This window comes from Grammomys surdaster, unplaced genomic scaffold (genome assembly GCF_004785775.1).
Source record: "Grammomys surdaster isolate TR1022 unplaced genomic scaffold, NIH_TR_1.0 149, whole genome shotgun sequence".
Taxonomy (NCBI): Eukaryota; Metazoa; Chordata; class Mammalia; order Rodentia; family Muridae; genus Grammomys; species Grammomys surdaster.
In genome coordinates, this window is record NW_021604607.1 from 9,694,013 (window position 1) to 9,719,612 (window position 25,600).

The 25,600-nt window shown below is 44.4% G+C and overlaps 1 protein-coding gene across 1 annotated transcript in view; it reads left to right on the top strand.

The window, feature by feature from the left end:
- Nucleotides 1-25,600, top strand: part of Thada (THADA armadillo repeat containing) — a 288,692-nt gene that overhangs the window by 226,647 nt on the left and 36,445 nt on the right. Inside the window, exons 31-35 of the mRNA XM_028765113.1 lie at nucleotides 16,013-16,386; nucleotides 17,552-17,670; nucleotides 18,240-18,312; nucleotides 21,358-21,511; nucleotides 24,750-24,881. Coding sequence (XP_028620946.1) covers nucleotides 16,013-16,386; nucleotides 17,552-17,670; nucleotides 18,240-18,312; nucleotides 21,358-21,511; nucleotides 24,750-24,881 — 852 coding nt within the window. The remainder of the gene's footprint in view (nucleotides 1-16,012; nucleotides 16,387-17,551; nucleotides 17,671-18,239; nucleotides 18,313-21,357; nucleotides 21,512-24,749; nucleotides 24,882-25,600) is intronic.

A 25,600-nucleotide genomic window follows, 5' to 3' on the forward strand; every position in this document is an offset into this window, starting at 1 on the left:
CTGGCTGTGCTGTGTGCAGTGGCCCTGGCTGTGCTGTGTGCAGTGGCCCTGGCTGTGCTGTGTGCAGTGGGTCTGGCTGTGCTGTGTGCAGTGGCCCTGGCTGTGCTGAGGTTTGACTTCCCTCTGACTGGTAATACAGCATCTTTCCTGATGTTCATTGGTCATTTGTCTCTAGAGAAATGTCCACTCAGACTTTTTGCTCATTTTTAAAAGATTCATTGTTATTTATGTGTCTCTGTGTTTCTGTTTGTATGTGATTCTCCACACAGACCAAAAGAGGGTATCAGATTCCTGGAGTTATAGGTGGTTGGGAGCTGTCTGATGTGGGTGCTGAGGACAAAACTTGGGTTCTCTGGAAGAGCATCATGTGTTCTTAAACATTTAGCCATCTCTCCAGCCCTCCTTTGCCCACTTTAAAGTTGGATTAATTATATTTTGTGAAAGCTATAATGTTCTTGATTTTAATCCCTTGTAAACCATACATAGCTGCAACTATTTTTTCCTATTCTGAGAGGGGTTGTTTGTCACTTTTCATGATGGTTTCTTGAGGAACAAAGGTTTGTGTTTGAATAAAGTTGCTGCATTTACTTTCCCCGATGTTGCTATGTATTTGATATCTTGCCTAAGACCTGGTTGCCTAACACCACGTGTTTTCCTCTGAAAGCATCATAGTTTTGCCTTCTAGATCTGTGATCCACTTTGAGTTAATTTTTTAATTTGGTATGAGATACAGTACAACCACATCTTTTGTATGTGACTGTCCATGTGTATGTGTATGTGTAAAAGACCCATTTCCTCACTAAATCACCTCTGTTCCCTGTCAAACCAATTATGAGTTTCATTCTGTATTCTTGATTTGTGTGTGCGTGTGTGTGTGTTTGTGTGTGTGTGTGTGTGTGTGTGTGTGTGTGTAGTGTGTCTATAAAGACCAGAGAAGAAGTTGGTCTCCTGGAGCTTGACTCACAGATAGCTGTGAACCGCGTGACATGGGTGCTGGGAACTGAATTCAGGACTAGTTGAGAGAGCAGCTAGAGCTCTGAACTGCTGAGTCATCTCCTGCCCAGTCCTTCTTCTTCTATTATTATTGTTGTTTTTCTTGTTCGAAAATTGTTTTGTTTTTTGTTTGCTTGTTTGTTTTTCGAGACAGGGTTTCTCTGTGTAGCCCTGGCAGTCCTGGAACTCACTCTGTAGACCAGGCTGGCATCGAACTCAGAAATCCACCTGCCTCTGCCTCCCAAGTGCTAGGATTAAAGGCATGCGCTACCACTGTCCGGCCTTGTTGTTGTTTTGAGACAAGAGTTTCCTCTGTGTAGCCTTGGCTGTCCTGGAACTCAGAGATTAGGCTGCATCTGCCTCCCAAATGCTGGGATTAAAGGCTTGGCCCAGTACCCTGACCCTTTTTGGTTTCTTAATTCTATTCTATTGCTCTGTGTGCCTGGCAATCTAGCAGGACCACACTGTCTCAGTTACCACTGCTATATAGTAGCTTTTTAAATGCCAGTGAGTCCTCCAACTTCTTTTTCAAGACCTTTTTGTCATTTAGATTCCCTGCATTTTCATATGAATTTTAGGTCCGTTTCAATCTGTTAAAAGAATGGCAAAGAAAAGCTAACTGGAATTTGGTATAGAGAGGTCAGTTTGAGGAGTACTGTCATCATAGCAATAGTATTTTCAGATCCATGAACTGAGTAGTTTCCACTTATTTAAGTCTCCAACCTGGGGACTCCATTGCCTGCCTCCCTAGCATATACAAAGCCCTAAGTTTGATATTGACAACTGCATAAAACTGGGTGTGGTGGTGCAAACCTGTAATCCCTGTGCACAACAGAGAGATGAAAGGATCAGGGGCCATCTTCACGAACATAGTAAATCTGAAGCCATCCTGGGCTATATGAGTCTCAGTCAAAAATAAAAGTCTCTGGTGTTTTGTTTCATGTGTTTTATAGTGATGGTCTATAGTTTTCAGTATCCACACCATGTGTGTCTCTCATTAATGATCTTTTGTCCTGCAACCTTTCTGAGCTCATGATGAGCTTTGATGAGCATGTGGGTTTTCTGCATCCAAGATCATGTCATTTATAATAGAAGTAGTTTTACTTCGTTTTCAGTTTGGATGTCTTTTTTTTTTTTTTTTTTTACCTCTTGCCTGATTCCTGGAGCTAGACTCCCTGGAACATTGTTAAAATTAGAGTGTCAGGAATATGCATCTTGTCTTGTTCCTGACCTCAAGCTAAATGACGCTATCTGTGGACTTTCATAAATGCCTTTATCAAACTAAAGACATCTCCTTCTATATCCAGTTTATTGATTTTTTTTTCAGTACTAAAAGGCTGTCAAATCCCCGGCAAGAGCTTTTTCTTTGTACTTAAGCTAACGATGTCATTTCTTTTTTTATTTTGTATTTTGAGACAAAATCTCATTGGTTCAAAATCTCACTGGTAGCTTAGGCTGGTCTAGAGCATTTTACATGGTCCAGGCTAGCCTCTAACTCAGTGTTCCTCTTCCTAAGTTTCCCAAGTGCTAAGTAAGAGCTGCCACATCACAGACTCTGAAAGTATGATTTTTAGTCTTTATTCTGTTCATTCAATGTGAACTATGACTTTTTATATGCTGTTAGTGTTCCAGTATTTATATAATTTGTTTATGGATAGTTTATCAACAGTTGATGGGCATGTTGGCTGTTTTCTCTGTTCAGAGAATGTCAGAGATGGAGCCCTGAACATCTGCAAAGAATTGTTTGGTTTAATGCTTTGATTTTTCTTGGGTTTAAAAAAAAACCTAAGCAACAAAATAAAAACAAACAAAACCAAATGCTGCCAGGCAGTGAGGGCTCACACCTTTATTCCCAGCAGTGGGGAGGCAGAGGGAGGCAGATCTCTGTGAATTCAAGGCTAGCCTGGTCTACAGAGAAGGCTCCAGGACAGCCAGAGCTACATAGAGAAACCCTGCCCCCCCTCCAAAAGGAAGGAAGGAAAAAAGGAAGGAAGACAAAGAACAAGAAGAAGCATGTGACCATTCTGAATATCTTGTCTGGAAATTCTGTAAAACTTACGTTTTAGTAAAATATTTTTTGTTATTCTAAAAAAAAAAAATCTAAGCAGGAGATTATTAGGCCATAGGTAAAAAGAAACAGCCAGAATGTTTATCAAAAGAGTTGGCTGCTTTGCATTCCCACCAGAAGAGTGGTCCAGTTGTGCCATGTTCTAGCCAACACTTGGTATCATCGTTGGCAGCTTAGTTGGTTCAGTGAGTGTACATAGTGTCTCCTAACTTGAAGTTAGCATTTCCCTGATTAGGTTGGGCATCTTTTCATGTGCAGAATTTGCCATCTTAAATAAAGTATCTATTCAACATTTTACACAGTTCTATATATTGATGTTTGTCTTATCATTGAGCTATAAGTTCTCTTGGCGTGTGTGTGTGTGTGTGTGTTGTGTGTGTGTGTATGAGAGAGAGAGACAGAGACAGAGAGATAGAGAGAGACAGAGACAGAGAGAACATGTATGTGCCCTCAGGCATGTGAAGAGGACAGCTTGTGGCAATCAGTTCTTTATTTCTACCATGTGCGTTGTGGGAATCTAACTCAGCTCGGCAGCAAGTGCCTTTACCCACCTAGTCATCTGGTAGGCCTGAGGTTTTGTTTCTTACTCTGTGTGTATGAGTCTAAAGCTTTTTAAATTTTATTTTATTTATATGAGTACTCTGGCACACCAGAAGAGGGCATCAGATCCCATTATAGATGGTTGTGAGCCACCATGTGGTTGCTGGAAATTGAATTCAGGACCTCGGGAAGAGCAGTCAGTGCTCTTAACCATTGAGCTGTCTTTCCAGCTCAAGTGTGAGTTTATAGAGATAAACATTTGGGGAATAGTTTTTTCCTGTCATTGACTTACATTTTCATTTCCTTAACAGTGTCTTTGAAGAGCAGTCTTTCTTTTTTTCTTTTTAAAGATTTATTTATTATGTATACAGCATTCTGCTTGCATGTATGCCTACAGGCCAGAAGAGGCCATCAGGTCTCATTATAGATGGTTATAAGCTACCATGTGGTTGCTAGGAATGGGACTCAGGACCTCTGGAAGAGCAGTCAGTGCTCTTAACCTCTAAGCCCTCTTTCCAGTCCCTCATTCTTAATTTAATGAAGTCCAATTGATTGTTTTGTCTTTCTTTTTCTCACTCATTTTCTCCCTCCCTCTCTTCCCTTATTTTTGTGGAAGGACTTGGGCTTTTTTGTTCCACTATGGTTTGATTTAATCAGGATCTCCTTGTATAGCCTAGGCTGGCTTAGAACTCATAGTGTAGTCCAGGCTGGCTTTCAACCATCATCCTGCGTTCTCCACAATGGGATAATAGGTCTGCACTATTACCTGTGGATATTTCATGCTTTTTTGTGCCCTAGTTAAGTCATTGTTATCTCAAGGTCACAAAAATATTCTTTCATACTTTCTTGTAAAGCTTAGTGGGATTGCATTTGATGGATTCAATGGCTGGTTGGCTGGTTAGTTGGCTGGTTGGTGGTTGGTGGATGGTTGATTTATGATCAGCTCAGGGCCTTGGACCTTGGCAAGTGCTCACAGTTACTGAGCTGCATCCTGAACTCTAAAGCTTTATGGTTCTAGATTTTACATTGTGTTGCATGACCTACATCTGTGTAACCCCATGTATGATGGGAGATAAATGTCTCATAGGATATCAGTTTTTCTAGCACCATTATTTATTTGTACCTTTGTAAACCTTTTTTTTTTTTTTGTACCTTGCCCACTTCCTCCCCTTTCAGGGGCTCTTGTCACATGTGTTAGGTCACCTGAAGGTTTCCTACAGGCACCCCACATTTTAGGCTTTTTCTTTGTTCTTTAATTTGTGTTCCATTTTTCACAGCTTCTATCTCTGTGTCTTCAGATTAACCATTAACTGTCTTTTCTGTTATGCTGTCTCATTTGCTGTATATTCTGTTCACTATGTCTTTTTTTCAGACATTGTAATGTTTATCTCTAGAAGTTTGATTTGGACCTTTTACCGCTTCTGCATTTCTCTTCAGGTTCAGTTTTCTTCTCCTCTTTACCGTGAGTAGCATATTTAATATAATCTGTTTGCATGACTGTGCTTCCCATTACATACTGTCTCTGCATCTGTTTCTTTGTTATTAATTCCCCTGTCATCTCGAGTCATACTCCCCTCCTTCTTTACCTGCTAGTTACTGTGGAATGCAGAAAGTGTTGCCTTTGTGCTAGAAGGTGTGAGCCCTGTGTTGCTCATCTGTTTCAGCACATTTTGTTGCTTAGGTCACTTCCATTTTCTGAGGAGTGGTTTTAATCTTGTCTTGGAAAGTTCAGTCTGAAGAGGAACCTTTAGTTTAGAGCAGATGGCTCCCTGTTGCATGTGTGCTGTCCCCACACTACAAAGCCCACATTTCGGATAGGAAAACATGGCTAAAATGAGGCTTGGGAAGCATTAGGAATTGTTGAGCCCACTGTGGCAGTTTTGTCCTCACTCTGCTTGCCCTCTGGAGGGAGCGTCTCTTTCTACATACAGAAGTGTGCAGCCAGATCCCATGACCCCTTGACCTGCAACTGTGCTGATCATCAAGCCTTTTACTCTGTGAGCACTTCCTCTCCAGAAATGCAGCCCACTGTCTGAATAAAGCCTGGCCTTCCCACCACTAAGCTCATATTCAGTCTCTGTGCTAAAGCTTTGGTTTATCCAAGGGGACATGCCCTGCTCATATCTAGCATATAAAAACAAGAATTCCATGCCTTTTCCAGTTGTTAGTTGTTTACGGTTGACGGTGATTCTTGAAGAGAACTGTAGAGATGCAAAATTACATGTTCCAGCTTGCGCTAACACCTCTTAGTTCTTTGCCTATATAATGAAGACAGTATTCTCAGATTAGGTGGAGTCATAAGAGATTGTGAAAACCCAGTAAAAAACATAAAGGGAAGAAAGCTAATGCTGTGAGACATAGCTGTCTGGAAGTTAACTGACAGCAAAGAAGGGAGCTCACCACATGGAGACGGAGCTTCTGGGCTGACGTTTGGGTGCCTTAAACCATTTTCTGTTGCTAGAAACATCATAGACAGGCTAACTTATAAAGAATAGATTTCTTTCGCTCACCATTCTAGAGGTGAAAGAATGTGATGTCAGCATCTTCGTGGCATTGGCAAGGGCCTCCTGCAGTGTCACCCATGGCAGAGGGCAACAGTGTTGAGAGCGTCCTGGCTCAGGTGTCTCTCCTCTTTTTATAAAGCCACTGTTCTGGATCAGGGCCTCAGTCTTGAAGCTTTCTCTCATGTCTGTCACCACCCAGTGTGTAAATTCCCACCCTTTTACTTCCTTATCTGGAGTTTTGGTGAGCACATTCAAACAGGAACCCTGGGTGCACCTCCTCCTTGGCTCACCTCCTGTTGCTTACCTGAAAGTTCCTTAACTCCTCCCTCCCTGCTTCTGGAGCCCAACCAGATTCTGTTGGGTTCACCAGATGGAAACTCCTCCCTGCAGTCCTCCTCCTGCAGTTTGTCTGCGGTCTAGTAATGCCAGAGACTTCTCTGATCTTAGATTCTTTTTCTTTTCTTTTTGTAATTTATTGATTTTATGTATATGAGTACACTATAGGTGTCTTCAGACACACCAGAAGAGGGCATCAGAGATCATTACAGATGGTTGTGAGCCGCCATGTAGTTGCTGGGAATTGAATGTGGGACCTCTGGAAAGAGCAGTCAGTGCTCTTAGCCGTCTCTCCAGCCCCCAGATTCTGTTTCTTAAAGTATATACTTTAGAGCTCAGGCACAGTCTCCAGACTGTCTTGTAACACTGACAAGGGACTGAGATTGGTTAGTCCCAGTACCTCTCAATGGTGGGGAGGCAACAGAATAAGCCAAGGTACTGAAAGGAGTCTATCCAAACAGGTGTAGTCCTCAGAGTGCTTTCATGGTGTCTCCTGTTGCTTGGAGACATCAGAGAAGCCTAAAATCCTGCGTGGGAAACAGGTTAAATCAAAGGGTGGCAGGTGCTAGGGTTTCTGATGGCGCAAATCCCTTCTAAATCTTGCACTGCAGGGCAGTTCTTTGAAGAATCAGAAGCAGTCTATGTTGGGAAATAACTGCAAGTTTGTGTCTTTAGTTCGTCCTGTGTTTATCTGCAGTATTTCTTGATTGGTTCCCTATGTTGGACAAAGGCTGTGTGGGATGAAATTGGAGGGAAGTAGTTAAACATGTTGTTCCCTCCTCATACACTCATACCTTCTGGAATCTTCTGATTCACAAGTTCATAGTTTATGGCTTAAGAAGGCGTTCTTCAAATAGTATACATAAAAGACATCCTCAGTTTGTCCCCTACAGCACATAAGGATTCTTTGCTTAAACACACCTGCCTCTGAGCTGGCCCTGGTGCACACGCCTGTGATGCTAGCACTTGAAATACAGGCTAAAGGGTCTGAAGTTCAAGGTCATCCTCAGCTACATAGTGAGTTCCATGTCAGCCTAAAATATGATGTTTGGCAGGATAAGGGAGAGATCCATGATTCTGAGAACATTCTGACAACCAGAGTATCCTAGTTAGAGTAGCTATTGCTGTGATGGAATACCATAAGCAAAAGCAAGTTGGGGAGGAAAGGGTGTATTTGGCTCACACTTCACATCATAGTCCATCATTGAAGGAAGTCAGGACAGGAGCTCACACAGGGCAGGGTTAGGGAAACCTGGAGGGAGACACTGATGCAGAGGCCATGGAGGATGCTGTTTACTGGCTTACTCAGCCTCCTTTCTTACAGAACCCAGGACCACGAGCCTAGGGTTGGCACCACCCACAATAGGTTGGGCTCACCCATATCAATTATTAATTAAGACAATGCCCTACAGGCTTGTCTACAGTCAGATTTTATGGAGGTTTTTCTTAATTGAGATTCCCTTCTCTCAGATGACTTTAGCTGTATCAAGTTGACATGAAACTGTCCAGCACAGAGGGGAAAGGGGATATTATTAGAGGCTAGTAAGTGATGAAGGTCTCTGTGTTCATCTTTGAAGGGTGTCAGAGAACTAGAAACAAGCCTGACAAGAAAGAGCAAGCGAAGACTAGCTCAGGGAAGACCTGTCTCTAGGTCTTCTTCTCCATGTTTATAAATGGAAGGGCCTCTGGGGTCAGGATTACAGCTTACTTGGAGAGGCTGAGGATTAAACAGAAGATTGGAATTTCCCTTTGATAAGGAGAAGCCAAAAATTAATAAATCAGTTGATTTTGTTGTCATAATTCCTATAGTTTCCTTTTCTGTACAAGTAATTTTTTAACTGAGACATTACATAACAAGACATTAACATTCATAGTACAAATTGTCAGCTGATTTTTAGACCTAGCTTATCAACCATTTCAGATAAGTACTTCATTTGGCTCCATTGTATGTCTCACCTGAGAGAAGGTGGAACCCCACTGCACATTGAGACTTTCTCAGCCCCTCCTTGAAGGCATTCTGGAAGAAAGTTTAGGATTACTGTGTCTGCAAACTTGGCGGGATGGGGTCCTGTGTATCCCAGGATGCCGTGTAGCCAAGTGGCCTTGAACATTTGATTCTCCTACCTCCACCTCTCCAGTGATGAGGTCACAGGAGTACATGACTTCACCTAGAGTATGTGGACTGGGGATCCAACTCAGTAACTTATACATGGCAGGCAAACACCCTAACAACAGAGCCATATCCACAGCCAGTCTGCACACTTGGATTGACCTAGCAGCATGAGAGAATTCAGAACTCTGCAGAATATGGAAGACAGGTTAAGTTTGAGGTGAGGAAGCAGCACACATAGGAGCAAGTAGAATAAGAGCCTCTGAAGTTCAGTGGCAGGGATCCCCCAAAGTAACATAGTGAGTCTCACTGGGATTTGCTCGTAGCCACTCCATTTGTTGGCCTTTTCCTCTTTGGAGGAGGATCCTTTCCCATTCATGCCTGTGACTAATAAGTACTTAGTAGACTACTAAGACTGCCCTGTAACCATCTCTGGCAGCACCAAGAAAGCATCACTCCAGGCCTGTGCAACTTTTTCTTCTTTGTCTGTTGGACAGTTCAGCACAGGACTGTTGGGCTATTTTAAGTGACATCACAGTGAAGACTAGGAACTGTACATGTCTTTGAGCTCTGTGGCTGAGAACTAGATCGAGGGGTTAGCTTCCAATGAGAGAACACTGTGCAAAAGCAGACACCATTTTCACACCAAGAAGGGCAGATGACCTCAGATGGGCTAAGATAAAGTGCACGTAGTCCCTGCCACTCCAGAGTGTCAGCAGTACCTTTGCTAGAAACATGCTGCAGGCTCTTACTGGATCAGAAACTCTGGAGTGAGCAGCTAAAATTTGAAATGTTAGTCTTCTGAGAATTCTCTTTTAATTGCTTGTATTCTCATTTATTCATTCTCATTCATTTTCTCCCTTCCTCCTGCCCTTCCCTCACTCTCTTCCTCTCTTCTCCCTCCTCCAAGTTGAATACCTTTATATTGTAACCCCATCCTATCCATAATCATGTGGCAGTGATATCAGCCAGTTTTTCCTTGTTAAAACTAATGTGAATCTTTGGTTTGGGTTTAGGGAGATATGTGTTCATTTCAGGTAGAGGGGTGAACCCAGCACTTCATAAATACTGAGTGTGTGTGTGTGTGTGTGTGTGTGTGTGTGTGTGTGTGTGTGTCCATGTGCATGTGCCATAACCACTCACACATTTAAGATAGGTTGTTGCCATGTAGCCCAGGCTGACCTTGTGTCAGCCTCCCTAGTGTTGAGGTTACAAGTGTGCATACCACATTCAACTTTCAACTGACTGTAAACCTGTCTCAAAGGCATTTTGACAAACATTTTTAATAGTTCAGACCTTTGATGTTCTACAGGCGAAGATGAGCTCTTTCTCCCAAGCTTCCTTAAGATGCTGCTGCTAAGTCATCTTTCAGCAACTTGGTTGGTGTCAGTGCCCATGACTTGGCCTGTTAAAAATGGCAGATTTGAGACTCTAAGCTGACTTTAGGCACTATTGTTCTGGGTAAGAGGTAATACTGAAATCCCCAGCTTTGGAACTAAGACCTACTCAGATGGTGCACCTGAGCTCACAAGAGGACCCAGAGTAAATGGCTGCTGAGTCATGACACAGACATGACTCATGGGGTAAGGACTCCTTCATTCCACCCTGAGAAATGTATGTTCAAGAGAGTTGACCACCCATAGGAAGTTTATCTCCGCTTCTTTGCAGATGGACCACCCATAGGAAGTTTATCTCCGCTTCCCCTGGGCTGCCATTCCCAGTGTAGGTCCTGGAGATGCTTCACCAGGCATTGATGCAGTGAAACTGTAGCAAAATGATGCCATAGCACACTTCTTAAAAACCAAATTGTTTCCATTTCCCTTAGGTATGGTGTTATAGCCTGCTGGTAATCTGCTTGCCTGGCATGGATAAGACCCCAGGTCTAAGCCCCAGAACTGGAAAACTGTTTGCTGTGGCACTATGCTGCTCCATATCCTCTTCTCTGAGATGGGATGGGAGTAGTTGTGCTTTGGTTGTCTTTTTTGACAAGGTCTTACTCTGCAGCTCAGACTGGCCTAGAATTCTACATAGCCCAGGATAAACTTGAACTTGCTATAATCCTCCTGCCTTAGCTTCCCAAGTACTGGGATTATACACATAAACCACCATGACCAGATAATAGTAGAATTTTATTCTTTTGGTTTGGTTTGATTTGATTTAGTTCAATTTGGTTTTTGAGACAGAGTATAACCCAAGATGGCTTTGAATTCCTGACTCTTTTGCCTCCTCCCAAGCACTGGGGCTCCAATATTGTACCACAACACATGGCTAATTATAGCTTTTTAACACTCTTACCTTGCAAAATAAATATTTGGCAACAGGGCTGAAAGATGGCTTGATAGTTAAGAGCACATGCTGCTCTTCCAGAGGACCTGAGTTTGGTTCCTAGCACCCACATCTGGCAATTCACTATGTCTGTAGCTCTAGCTCTGTGGGATCTGGTAACCACTTCTAGCCCCCTGAGACACAGACATGCATATATACATAATTTAAAAGAAAAATATCTTTCTTAAATTGGTAAGTTAAGACTGTCTGTTCCATTACTTATGACTCTATATTTTTAAGATTCAGTCTCACTTTGTAGCCCAGGCTAGCCTTGAACTCCCAGTGATCCCTCTACCTCTGCCTTCAAAGTGCTAGGATTATAATCATGAGCCACCAGACCCAATAATATTTTTCTGGGTATTATTTCTGCAGTGAGGCAGGACATAACACAGCAGGAGGTAGTTCCTTCCATGTGAATCCAGCCATTAAGCCATTATCTTAAAGACTAGAAATACACTTTGCTTAGAAGAACAAACAAAAAACATATCTGAAGATGAACTCGTATTGATTCAATTACACATTCTTGAGTGACTGAGCCGTCCATACCTGTGGGAGCATGTGAAGAATTCCCAACAGGGAAGACTGGAAAAGTCCCGTGCAAAATGGGATTGCCAAAGCCATCTGACTTTTGTACAAATACAGTGGGGCCAATCAAACAAGGACTTGTTCCTTTCGGTGAGACCATGGCTTCCTGAGGCAAAACCCAATCAAGTTTGAGATGACAAGCAGAAAAGTTAGTTTAAAAATTACTTCCCGCTAGAGAAAACTGTTAAGCTTCAGCCCAAGAAGCTACTGTCAGGTTTTTGTGCCATGCTGACAAAAGGTACCCATAAAAACAAAAATGAAAGTAACATACGTTGAAATAGACTTTTAACTGCATTTGCTATCCCAAGACACATTTTGTCAGAGAGCCCCTGTTGGGAAGCACTCACACGAGTGCTGTAGTGGGTGTGGAGACACCAGAAGTGGCTGTCAGGCCCAGATGAGCCCCAGAGTGACCTCAGCCACTTTTCCTAAAGCTCCCAGATGAGTTTCACATGCTCCCTCGGCTGAGAACCACTGTAGGAAAGGAATTGTTTGTTATCCCTGCAGTTGTTCATATTAAAAAATTGTGCACCCCTCCCTCCAGCCTCCAGTTCCTCTTAGAGGCCCCCCCTCACTCACTGGGTTCTGGAGCATAGTGGGGAGAGCAGTTCCTACAATTTTCACCTCCAAGAAATAGAGGCTGGTCTTTTTAATTCTCTGCTACATCTAAGACTTAAAAGAGTCCAAGAACAGAACTGTATGTGGTGAGCCAGCGTCTACTCTGTAGAAGGCCCCTCTGCCTGCCTGCAGCATTTGATCCCGTTTATTCGTTCTTCTGAGTTTTTGGTAACATCCTCCTTTAGTGTCTTCCCTAAAGAGAAGATGCACCATGGTCAATGACCTTCCTTTACCTACTGGAAAGTACTAAGCCAGCATCAGCTACACTTCACTTAGCACTGCAGTCCCTGCCTACCCAATCATAAACCCAGCCACCCTGGGAGAGTGCTCCAGACTGTTGTCTATGACTGTGCCAGGACACAGAACAGAGAGCTTCTTAACAGCTTCTTAACAAACCAGAACTCTGCATAACCTGAGGCCAGCAGAATCCACACCTCCTAGGACCATGTGCGTGTGCTTGAGGGCTGTGGTTTCCAAAATGCCTGCATCAGCAGCTGCAGCAGCAGCAGCACCTGTAAGGGTTAGAGGGGTGACTTCCTCAGTGAGAACTGTGTCTGTGGTTTGGCCAGGCATGATGGCTCACACCTGTGATTCTAGCATTTGGGAGGCTGAAGCAGGAGAATTGTCACAAATGTATAGCCAACTGGGCATACATACCAAGATCTAGGCCAACCAGGTCCTTTTAGGAATAATCCAAAAAGTGGCACTTGGGCTAAGTCTACGTTTGTAAGTGGCTTGATGCACGCTAGGCATCAGGCGTGAATCAAGCCCTGCTTCAGCCTCTAATGCTGTATAATCTGGATGTGGTGCTTCCAATCTGTAATCCCAGCACTCAGAAGGACTAGGGTCATCTTCAGCTCTGTGGCACATTCAAGGCCAGTGTGGGCTACCTGAGACCTTGTCACAGAAATTAGTTAATTAATTCATTAGTTAACTAAATCAAAGTAAGACTGATCCCTCCAGGAGAGCCACACTGTGTTTCAGGAATTCTGCCTGGGCCACAGAGATGATAAAGGTGCTTGCTTCAAAACCTGAATCTGCCCTGGAACACAGGCTTATACAGATAAACGTGATCACTGAAAATCAGTTCCACACAGTTGTCCTCTGGCTCCACTGATTTCCTGTGCATTTTTCACCCATACATGGTAATAAGTGAAATGAAATTTGAGGAAAGCTTAGTTCTGGTATATCTTTCTGTCACAGTTGTTGCACGACATACTAATTTTTTCTAAGCAGCAATCTAGAGAAAGTAAGACATGAACACACTTTGGTGCTTTTCCACCCATGGTGCAGAACTAAAGCAGAACCCTCAGATGTCCTGGAATGCTCCTTCTGTCTGTTCTTCCCTCGCTCTCCTAGTAGAGCAGCTGCTTTTTAAAGAATTCTTTCATTTTGAGGTGTGTGTGTGTGTGTGTGTGTGTGTGTTGCATGCACACACACATGGTGCCTGTAGAAGCAAAAAAGGATATCAGATCCACATCCAGGACATCTGATGTGGGTGCTGGGAACTGAACTTGGGTTATCTGCAAGAACAGCAAATGCTCTTAACCACTGAGTCATCTCTACAGCCCCCTGAAAGACATTTTTAACTTTTCTCAGTAGTACCTATTGCATTCTTTTTGGTCTTTCTTCCAGCTTTTATGTTTTCTTTACCCATCTTAGTCAGATTACTATTGCTGTGATAAAACACCATCACCAAAAGCAAGTTGGGGAGGAAAGGGTTTATTTTATTCAACTTACACTTCCATATGACTATTCATCACTAAAAGAAGTCAGGACAGGGATTCAAACAGGGCAGGAACCTGGAGGCAGGCGCTGATGCAGGGGCCATGCTGCTTATTGGCTTACTCCTCGTGTCTTGCTCAACGTACCTACCCCATCGATAACTAATTAAGAAAATGCCTTACAGCTGGATCTTCTACAGCTGGAGGAAGGTATTTTCTCAGTTGTGGTCCCTCCTTCCCAGTGACTCTAGCTTGTGTAAAGTTAATATAAGCCTAGCCAGCCCATTACCTATCATTTCATTGGAAACTTGGGGCAAATAGTTTAACCTGTCTCTTGACTTATCTGTAAAAAAAGAATAATAATGTGGTGTTGCCTTATTCGTGAGTTGTTAAATGGGTAGAGGAACACCCAGCAGTGTCCATTTTAAAAGTAATTTTAATTCATAATGTTAAATAATATGTATACAGTATTTTATGACAAAACAGTACAAGATACATAATATGCACCATGGAACCCTATGATTGATTGATTGATTAGCAATTTTAGTACAGTAGACATTGGAAACTTTTTATAGTTGCCTTTTGAATATTGTGTGCATGGCTTTTATTTGCCTTTAGTCTTAAGACTTTTCTATAATAAATAGTACTCCTTGTCAAGTCTGAATCTTTGTGTGTCCCCAAGTACTCAATGCATCAACTCCATTGGCATGGAAGACCAGGTGCCTGTACACAAGGGACCTCTCAAACATGTTCCCTCCGAAGACCCCAGAGAAGACAAGCTGCTTCTGCGTGCCCCGCTCTGGAGTCCAGGAGGCTCTACCTGGAACATCCTCTACAGATAATAGACCACTCAAAAATGGTCCAAGCACTTCTTGGGTCTTAACTACATTCGGGTTTATTGGTTTGGTATGGTTTTATGAAATAGGATCTTTCTATGTAGCCAAGGCTGGCCTGAACCTTGATGTCTACCTGCCTCAGCCTCCAGCCTGTTGGGATCATAGGCAAGCACCACCAGCTTGGCTCTTATGGCAGTTTTTTAAGATTTATTATTTCATGCATATGAATGTTTTTCTCGAATGTATGTATGTGCACCACATAAGTGCCTGGTGCCCTTGAAGGTCAGAAGAAGGCATTGGGTTCCCTGGAACTGAAGTAAGTTGCAAATAGTTGTGAGCCACAATGGCTATAGGTGCCAGGAACCAGACCTGGGTCCTCTGCATGAACGGCATGTGCTCATGCTCTCTGAGCCATGTTTCTGACGTCTATTCAGGGAAGAGAAGAGGGCGAAGAAGGTAGGATTATCCCTGACAGTTTGCTAAAGGACATAGTTCTACCTTACTTCACATGTACCCAGAGCCAGTTCGTGTTTGACCAGCCCTTCTTTTCTTCATTCCTGGATGTACTGAAAATACACTTGAATAGACTTTTTTTTTTTTTAGATCTTCACAACTAAAAAGCAGAACATAAAACTTAAAAGGTAGATAAGGTTTAATAGGAATTAAACCAACAAAGAGAACAAGCTAACCTAAGTCCCGAATACAAGGCAGCTCCCCTCTCAGTAGTCGTAGAAGAGGACTGTGGCTTCTACTAATTCTGTGCATCAGGATCCAACAGCAAGGCCGGTAGCCTGGTGTCCAGAGCAAGAGAGGTTAATGGCCCCGGTGGATGAATCATGCAGGTTATAAGGCCATTCTGTGTTCCAAGTTAAGAGAGAGTGAGATCTGCCCATAGCAGTACAGCTGGAACAGGAAGGGGAAGCCCCTTGTGATGGAAAGGAAGAGATTTTCATCTGAAGAGATTTTCATCTGAAGAGAAAAGAGAGAGTCAGATAATGGTGTTCAGATGCCTACAGGGTTACCATGGAGAGGGCAGAATTAGGCCCGTGAGTGGAGTCCTAGAAACCCTGTGTGACAATCAGTTGTACTAACAGTGAAGCGTCCTGTCTCATGAGCGTCAAGTCATTACAGGACCCAACCCAGAGCCTCTGGTGTATTACAGAGGTCCAAGTCCTGCAGGAAGTCTGGACTTTTCCCCTGGGTACTTCTGGGGCTTTCCAGTTAAGGTCACTGGGTTTGGATTTGTTGGGTGTCCAGAAGAGGTGCAGGATCCCATTTTCGGAGGTGGTTCCCATTCTCCTGTATCCTTTTCTGGGGGGGAAAACCAAACAAATGAAATTACTACTTCTTTCTTTCTGCTTTTTTACTTGTAGCACTGGAGAGTCTTGGCTTCTGGGAAGATGTGAGAAGAATTATCTTGGGGTCAGAGCTGATTACGGGGTTCCCCTGGACCTTCAAGGTGCCAGGCCTTCCCCAGTACCTGCAGAGCCTTACCAAACTAGCCATCCCTGAAGTGTGGGCATCGCTGGCTGAAGCTGAAGGGCAGGCGGCTGCTGTTCCTCTTTCCTTCTCTCGGCTTCTGAAGTCTTCCTTTCCTGAAGTGCGCTTGCTAGCCCTGGATACCCTGCTGGAAAGGGCAACATCCTCCGAACAGGGACAGACAGGGCCACCGTCCTTGCTCTACAGTATGGGGGAGGAGTTCCTGCTGCTGGCAATGAAGGAGAGCCACCCAGGATGCTTCGGCAGGGTAGGCTCTCTGCTGGGGCAACATCCTTCTGTCCCAAAACTTTGGAAACCACCAGGAAGATACAAATGAGATCAAGTTAGGCCTGTACTGTCTCAAGCAACAGACAGCAGCTTAGCATCCAAAGATCAAGGCTCTATACATTGCTTGACTTTATGTATAGAAAGAACCCTATGATGCCAGTGGTACTTATAAAGATTTATTGGTAATAGGTCAAGCCACTCTGTCTTTAGGAAAGATCATTGAAAATTAGCTGTGGGGGGTGGAGAGATGGCACTGTGGGTAGTATTTGCCACACAATCCTGAGGACCAAGTTTAGATCTCTAGCACCTATGTAAAATGCCAGCTGGGTATGGCAGCCCACCTGTTATGCCAGCACTCAGGGGTTAAAGATGGGGTTCCTGGGGAAAGCTGACTAGAGAGACTACCCAAACAGTGAGCTCCAAGGGCAGTGAGAGACCACAGAGAATGGTGAACGGAAACAGCTGACGTCACCTCTGGCCTCCATTAGCTACAGACAGATCAGGGCTCTTCTGTTTGTTTGTTTGTTTTAAGGAATTATTTATTTATTTTATGTATGTGAGTTCACTGTAACTGTCCTCAGACACACCAGAAGAGGGCATCAGATCCCGTTACAGATGGTTGTGAGCCACCACGTGGTTGCTGGGAATTGAACTCAGGACCTCTGGAAGAGCAGTCAGTGCTCCTAACCACTGAGCCATCTCTCCAGCCCTCAGGGCTCTTTTTTGCTTGCACATCTCTTTACAGTCAGATGGCTACCTGAAAAGTCTAGTCAAAATGAACATGAAATCTCAGATATTAAGGAAGCTACAAGTTCAAAGGTTCAAAGGTAACCTGAGTACTTAGTGAGACCCTGTTTCAAAATTTAGTAGTCAAAAGTGTGTGGGGGGGGATTCTGCTTGCTCTAGCATGTGTGAGACCATATAGGCATTTAGCTTTGATGTTAGGTCACCAAGAACCCTCAAGCTTATCATTGCCCTGCCCTGCCTCAGTTTCTCAAAGATGTTAGAAAGGAAAGAAGTCAGTGAAATTTGGTGACCTTCTGAAAATAGATTATCCCTTTCTTGTTAAAAGCAATCTTGATTTAGGAGCACAAGACCTTTCCCTGTGTGTTTCTTTATCTTGTTTTCTTGGATTTGACTCATAGGTCCTGAAGATTCTCTATCACTTGAACCCCAGTGAATGGCTTCCCCAGACAGAGTGCTATGTTCACCTCTCCCCAAAGGAGTTCCTGATCTGGACTATGGATATTGCTTCCAATGACAGGTCTGCCCCAGGTCTTTGGTGCAATCTTGCTAGACTTCAGTCATCATGCAGGGAGCTTGCTCCCTGTACTCCCTAAGAGCTCAGATACTAAGGTTCTTTCTAAGTCTCAGCCTAGGAGCTGTGTTCTAAACTCTACTAACAGAAGTATCAGGTTTTCACACTAGTACTCAAAAAGTACAAGCAGTATACAAGCAGGGAAAGAATTCATACCTACAAAGGCCATGGACTATCCACATAGACATTTGTCCATAAAATATGTTAAGTTTGGGCCTGGAGATACAGCTCAGATGGCTGAGGGCTTATCTAGCATCAGCAAAGCCCTAGCTGATTCCCAGCATCACAGAAAAGCAGAGTGGTAGCACATACCTATAATCCCAGTACAAAAGCAGTGGAAACGAGAGGATTGGAAGTTCAGGGTCAGCTTTGCCTACACAGTGAGTCTGAGGCGAGTTTGGGTTGTGTAAGACCCTGTCTCATCCTAAATGTTTAACTTGACTTGTGTGTGCAGTAATTGTTAAGGATTTGTGAGTGTGCATGTGCCTGTGTGTTAATTTTCTTCTATTTTCCAGATCTGAAATCCAGGGTGTATCTCTGAAGCTCGCCTCTAAAATAATTGCCTACCATGTGCAGAGTTGTGAGAAGGTGAGGCTAGTTCTATACCTGTCCTGAGGGCTGGGATTTTACCCAGAGTGTGTCAGTAAAAGGTAACAGTCCCAGCAAACAGAATCGTAGTGACTCCATAGAACGGTTGATGGTGCTGAAGGTTTACTTTGGGAATCACCTGCAAAGACTCAGAACTCATGCTGCCTTCTCTCTTGTTTTAGCCAGTTTTGACTAGAGCCTTTCAGAGTGACAGTCCCCAACACACATATGTCCATTGCTTCCTCCCCATTTCTGTAGCTAGACTGTATTTTTAGAGGATTAAGCAAGTCAATGCTTAGAATATTTAGAATTTCAGTTTATAAGCTAATAAGTCTGATGATATATTACACAGGCTGAAGGTGAGGTAGGTGTAGCTGAACTGTATCTGAACCAGGTCCCATGTGTGCCCTACCTGTTCCACGTGCCCTTTGAAGGTGAAGTAGAGCAAAACAGCTCTGTGGGAAATGCTGTGAGACAGATACATGCGTACCTAGGTGTGTACAAGAGGCAGAGTTCCAAGGGTTAGCAACCGCTGCAGAAGAGGGCAGAAAGACTGTAAGAGCCAGAACAGGGAGAAGGCAGGGAAATCCCACCTCCAGACACAACTCATCGGTAGAATCCTACACTCACAGTAGCTGTGCTTACCTATACCAGGCCTGCACAACAAGTCCTCTCAGCAGTCCACTCATGGATAGAGGAGGACTCTATCCCTTGAATCACAGAACTAATGGACTCTGAGAAAGCTGACTCATTTTAAGTTGTGTAAGCTCTAGTGAACCCACCAGACTCCAGTGGAGAGTTTCACTACTAAGACCACACAGGTGGTATTGATCAAACCTAGGGGAACACAAAACAAAGCACAGGTGTGGGAGAGGCCAGGGAAGAAGGGAGGGCACAGGACATGGAAGGAGGTGAGCGAGTGGGGTGAGCAATAAGAATACACTTTATACTTGGATAAAATTATAAAGAGCGCATTCACCGTCTCAGGGTCGTGAGTAGGCAGTGGCCAGTCTGCAGTGCACCTCTTCTCGCTGTGCTCCTGGCTTCTGCATGGTCACAGGGAAGCCAGCACCAAGACACATGCTGGGGATCCAGAGATGCACAGACTGTTGAGAGACAGACTGCTGGGCCACTGTGGCAAATGGCAGGACTCCAAACCCAAGGGGAAGGAGCGAGTCCTCGGTGGCTGAGGAGCACCTGAGAGAGGAGGGTGTTTAACATCAGATTGCCCAAAGGCTGGGCCAGGGTTAGCATTAGCAAGCAACCATCCTTCGCTCTATCATTCAAAGGCATGACCAAACCTAGGTCACGGGAGTTACAAAAATTTTAAAAATAAATAAGTAAAAAAGAAGAAAATGGTGTTTGGAAGGGTAGGAGAAATATGGTAAGACATGATTTGTTTTAAAAAGTTAAAGAGGTCTGGGGCAGCTCAGTAGCAACAGTAGCCTAGCATGCACAAGTTTCTTCCCCAGCACTACAACAAAACAAAAGGACCATAGAGAGCACAGCTACACAGGGAGATGCTGGCTTGGGAAACAAACAGCAACAGCAAGCCACAATAAACCCCCAAAATCCCAAAAAACTGGAAACATTTTCTAGGGAGAGAAAAATCCACAGAACGGTAGATGGCCATGGAGAAACACTGAAGCTCTGGGGAGGGGGCTGGCATCAGCAGCTGAGAGCCTCAGTTCAGATCCATAGAGCCATTGCCCCAGAGCAACCAAAGAAATCAGTAGGCTCGTGTGGTACAGTTAAAGTCCGCTCCTGGTGAGTATCTTGGAATACTGTTCTCTGGTTCTCTTTTGGAGAACTTCATAATGAAAGACATTTCTTCTCCCACTTTTGAGACTTCCCAGAGAGGGCCTTTTCACTGCCTAATAAGACTGCAGACATGGCAGTGTGTGGCACATGGTAAGAAGGTATGAAGAAAGGGAGCAGACAGACAAACAGATGGGAGAATTCACTTGTACAACAGGGCTACTCCTGTCACGATTAGCCCAGCCTGGAGACAACAGCATTTATCCATGAATGCCACGAGGGCCCCACTTTCGTGACCTCATATAGCATGTCACCACAGCAGTTTGATTTCAACATGACCTCCAAGTGTACCAGGAAGTAATTCACAGGAATGAGAATCTTCTCTCTAGGAAAAGTGAGAAGTGATTATAAGTGCTAAAAATAAACCAAATGCCAAAACTCAGAGTACAATATTATTTGACCTTTTAAAAAGGAATAAATAAAGCTTAGAACCCTTAATCTGCTGGGTATGGTGGTGTATACCTGTAATCCCAGCACTTGGGAGGTAGAAGGCGGAAGAATCGAGTTCATTGCCAGCCTGTGCTATGTGAGACCCTTCTAGAAGAAAGGAAATCATCATTGTGTGAAAAAGAAGTTCCTCACAGAAAGGAGATCACACAGAACCCTGCAGAGCCACAGAGCCAGGAGGACCGAGGATGGGGAGGGCAGTAAGAGTGTTCTGATGTTGACCACCACAGAGAAGTCGCTGTGTTTACTTTGACCCTGACATCACAAAACACAAGTCAGCATCACTGTGTGCCACAGACACGTTCATCTTAGGTGTCAGTCAGAGTTGCAAAAGAAAAGTGGGCATTGTGTGCCAATGAAGCTATTGTTACTGGCTCTCTCGCGCTCGCTCTCTCTCTTTCTCTCCCTCCCTCCCTCCCTCCCTCCCTCCTTCCCTCCTCCCCTCCCTTTCTCCCTCCCCCTCCTCTCTCCCCTCCCTCTCTTCTTCCCTCTCTGTCCCTTTCCCCTCTCCCCCTCTCTCTTTTGACTAGTGCCCTTTCTCTCTTTTTCTTCCCCACCCCCATGTTGACTTCCCTGGCCTCAGCCCTTGGAGCCAGTGAACTTGCCCACCCAAGAGCAGCTTCCCAATAAACCTGCATTTTATATACTAAACAAATAAATTTATATACTAAACAAATAAGTTCTTGTTGCTAATAGCAGTGGGGCTTTGCTCCAAGTGCTGCTTCCTGGGGCTGCAGGTATACAACTTGATGAAGCCCTTCCCTCCTTCTGTGTTCTCAGAACAGAGATTCACTCACCCCTGAGCTAAGGCAGTGGGTCCAGCTGGTCGTCTGGTCCTGTGAAGACCATCTTCCTACTGCATCTAGACTGGCTGTTGCTGAAGTCCTCGCAAGCACCGCACCCCTGTTCCTCACTAGTCCCCAGCCAGTTCTCGGTAAGTGTGCTAAACGAGGCCCCTGCACCCAACTCAGCAAACACAGGAAGAGACAAACATTCCAGGCTAAAAGAAGGGGTGCTTAGCTAGGCTCTGGTGGTGCATGTCTTTAATCCCAACGCTTAGGAGGCAAAGGCAGGAAGTGAGTTTGAAGCCACCCTAGTCTAAGCAAATTCCAGGATAGTCAGGAATACAAAGAAAAACCTTATCTTAAGGGGGCAGGGAATGGTGTCATATGTGATGTTTTTACATGTTTCCATGGTATTTTCTTAGAGTAGTTTACATTCTGAATATTTCCTACCAATGGCTGCTTTTCTTCTTTTCCTTCTATCTTATCACCCAGGCCATTCTACATACATTTTTTTCAGAGCACCCATGAACTTTGCAGTCTTTCCTATCTGTAAATTTGGCCCCTTTGGTAGTCCATTACTAAAAACCATCATTTGAGACAGTGTCACTATGTAGCCCAGAAGAACCTTCAACTTGAGAAATTCCTCATGTCTCAGCCTCCCAAGTACTGGGATTATCAGTGTACACCAATGTGCTCAGCTGCTGAAGAGTTTTGAGTGGGTTCCTGCTGTTTCAGGCTAGACCTACATACCCTTAACATGGATCACTAGGCCCTTTCTGTTTTTCTGTTTCCTCACTGGCCCACCTTACTGCCTCATCATCTGCCACACCCTTCCTCAGACCTATGTGTCCTCAGTAGGGACCAACTCTCTATAAACAACTTGATTGACTTGTTTGCCTTTCAAAACTCAGCCTATTCCAGGAAGCCAGAAAGGACTTCCTTAAAAGACACCAGGAAGTACTTTCCAGTAGACTCTGTGTTGCAGAGGCTGACTCCTGCTTCTGTCCAATGTCCCTGCTGGGCTGCTGGGTCCCTTCGCTACTGAACTTAACTTGAAGTCAGTCCTAGGATATAAAAGGCACTGTTTCAGTCAGGTGGTTGTGCAGCTCAGCTAGCTGACTTCTAAACTGGGTTCCCTCCTCACTGCCGCTCCCATACCTAGAGAGCAGTAACTAGGAAAAGCTTCAAGCCAGCAGTGCTGAAGAAAACGGAAAGCCTTGGAAAATGAAGAGCACAGGGGGCGTTTATGTAATTTTTTTATTATGCTGCTTAAGAGTTTGTTTTGATTTATAAACATTAAGGTTTAGTTAAAGGAAAACCAGGAACACAGAGACGGCTCTGGCACAGACCTTGCCCTCTTCTGCATGTGGACTTATTACTATGAGGTGCTCACTTCCCATCAGCTAGTCACTGTCTGTCTCTCTCTACTTCTTCCATGCTTGCCCTCAAGAATCAAGCAGGCCAGCCCCAAGGAGCTTTCAGTTTTGTTGTAGGGCTGGGGAAAGAATTGGTTTTTAGGTGTTAACACTGAAATATAAGCATGAACAGTCAGAACCTATAACACTGAAATATAAGCATGAACAGTCAGAACCTATGAAGTGCCACTGACTGGTACAGCCTTTGTCTGGGAAGTAACATCATCAGCGACCTTCCTGTTATGACTTAATTACTGAACCAAGAGCAATAGGAGAAAAGGCTAACAAACTTTGGTTAGGTCAGGCATGGTGGTTCATGCTTGCAATTCTAGCTGCTTGACAGGCCGAAGGCCGCAAAACCAGCCATATTAGCGTGGTGAAGCCTCTGTCTCAGAGGCAGTTTGTTTTCCTCTTGGGTCAAGCATTCTCAGTAAGGGCAATAGCATCTTGCAGCACATTTTCCTGAACAAGTTTGCTTGCTCTGTCACTCAAACAAGTAAATGTGTGTGAAATGACCTGAAATTGTCGTGTGGAATTGAGTCGTGTTCCTGTTAGCTGCTGGCACTGGGGATGGTGTGATCAGCAAAGGCCAGTGGCCCGACATGCACATGAAGAACTGCAGCCAGCCTGCGTGACGTGGACTAAAGAGAAGCACTTCAGGGGTTCAGATGCCCTTCTTAAAGACAAAACTCAAGATAGATTCTTCAGTGGCACATGCCTGGAGTCACAGCCTTTGGGAGATAAGAAAAGCAGGAGGATTTTAGGAGTTCAAGGCCATCTAAGGCTAACAGCAAATCTGAGGCCAGCCTGGGATGCTAGAAACCCAGTCTCAAAAATTAAAAAATAAAAGTGTAGAGTCTATAAGAAGGAGTAAAGGTTAAAGGCTCATCTGGGGGAGGAGGAAGAGAACAACTCCGGATGGCACTGTTGATGGGGTGGGGGCGCTAAGACCACTGCCATTAAAGACATGCTGGGTGGTGCTCTGCCACTGCCCTCAACTGATGCCCTCCACAGACCTGCACTCACGCTGCCTGCTGCCTCTCTCTCCCTCTAAAATATGTCCCGGTGGCCCATCCCCATGTCTTCTGCAGCCACTGGGCTTCATGTCGACTTCTCGTTAATCTACATTCTAGAGTCTTGCTCTTGGTGCTGCTCAGAGCACATTCTGCCTTTTCATCTGTCCACAGCAGCACCACATGGTAACCTGCAGACTTAGTGCTGAGAGCCAACAGTAGCAAAAGTGGGCCCCAGAGATATGGAACTGAGGATGGCCCTTTTTCATATGCCTTCCCCACTTCTGATTCCTGTCCCCAAACATATTAACACTTTGCTTTCCAGAACTGGTAAGTTCTCACAGTCTCTCAAATCAATACTAAACTAGTTTCTGCAAAGTGCAAAGCACACTTTGGTTTTTTGAGTCAGGGTCTGACCATGTAGCTCAAGCTGGCCTTAAATTCACTGCATAGCCAAGGCTGGGATTACTAGTGTATACCACTAGCCTTCAACTGTTTTTTCTTCCTGACACAGGGTCTCATTATATAGCCCTGGCCAGCCTGGAACTCTATAGACCTCTGGCCTTGATCTCACAGGCATCTACCTGCTTTCTGAATGCTGAGATTAAAGACATGAGAAACATTCTTATTGCATAAATCATGACACTGGAGAGGGTTGCCCAGAGCCTTGTAGGCCAGTCAGCATCTCCTGGAGTGCCTAAGGCTGGTTGACTACAGAAGGCTTTCCTCCTCCCACAAAAACAGATGTGTCCAAGCTTCCCCAGTAGGGTCCTCTCTATCCCAGTGTTGTTCCGATCCTCAGGTCTTCCTGTCTTACAATAACACCCCCCTCTCAAAAAGGATGTGTGTCGCTTCTTCATGAATGTCTTCATCCCACATGAGTCTGAAGCAGTGTTACTACATGCTTATTGGTGGTACTGCAGATACCATGAATTCATTCCCTTTGGTTTTCTTCACAGAGTTGCAGGACACACTTTCTCTCTGGAGGTGTGTTCTTACCCTTCTGCAGAGTGAGGAACAAACCGTCAGAGAGGCAGCCACAGAAATTGTGACAACAGCCATGTCACAAGGAAACACTTGCCAGTCAACAGGTACTTTGTTCTTCACTTTGTATCATACCTTACTGCTCTATACCAGGACTGGCAAACGTACCATAAGATGTCATATAATGAATAGTTTAAGTTTTGCCTAACCATTTAGCCTCTTCCTCAACCTTGCAGTTGTGATAGGAAACAGCATTTAAAAGCCACAAGGCATTGTGATAATGGGACAAAGTATTCTTTAGCACTAAAAACAGAAGGGAAGGATAGGGCCGTTACATTCAGTGGGGACAAGATGAAGTACCCAGGCTCTAGCTTGATCTTCCCACAGCACAGTTCAACTATTGGGAACCCTGCTGCTCCCTTCACACAGCTGGCCATTGGTCCATCTGACACCAAGCATTAACTCTACTCCTCCCACCACAGCACCTTCTCATGCTCTACACAGACCTGGCTTCTCTGGAGATCTGTAGTAGGAATTGGTTAAGGATTCTGGAAGGCCCAAAAGAAATTTTAACTCAGGGGGCTGTTAAAGATGATTTAGTGGTTAAGAGCACTGACTCTTCAGAGGACGTGGCTTTGATTCCCAGAACTCATCTAGCCCCTCAGAACCATCTGTAACTTAACTTCAGTTCCATATGCTCCAGTACCCTCTTCTGGCCTCCACAAAGTACACAGGCATATATGTAGGCCAAACATTCACACACCTAGGATGGATGGGTGGGTGGGTGGATGGGTGGATGGGTGGATGGGTGGATGGGTGGATGGAA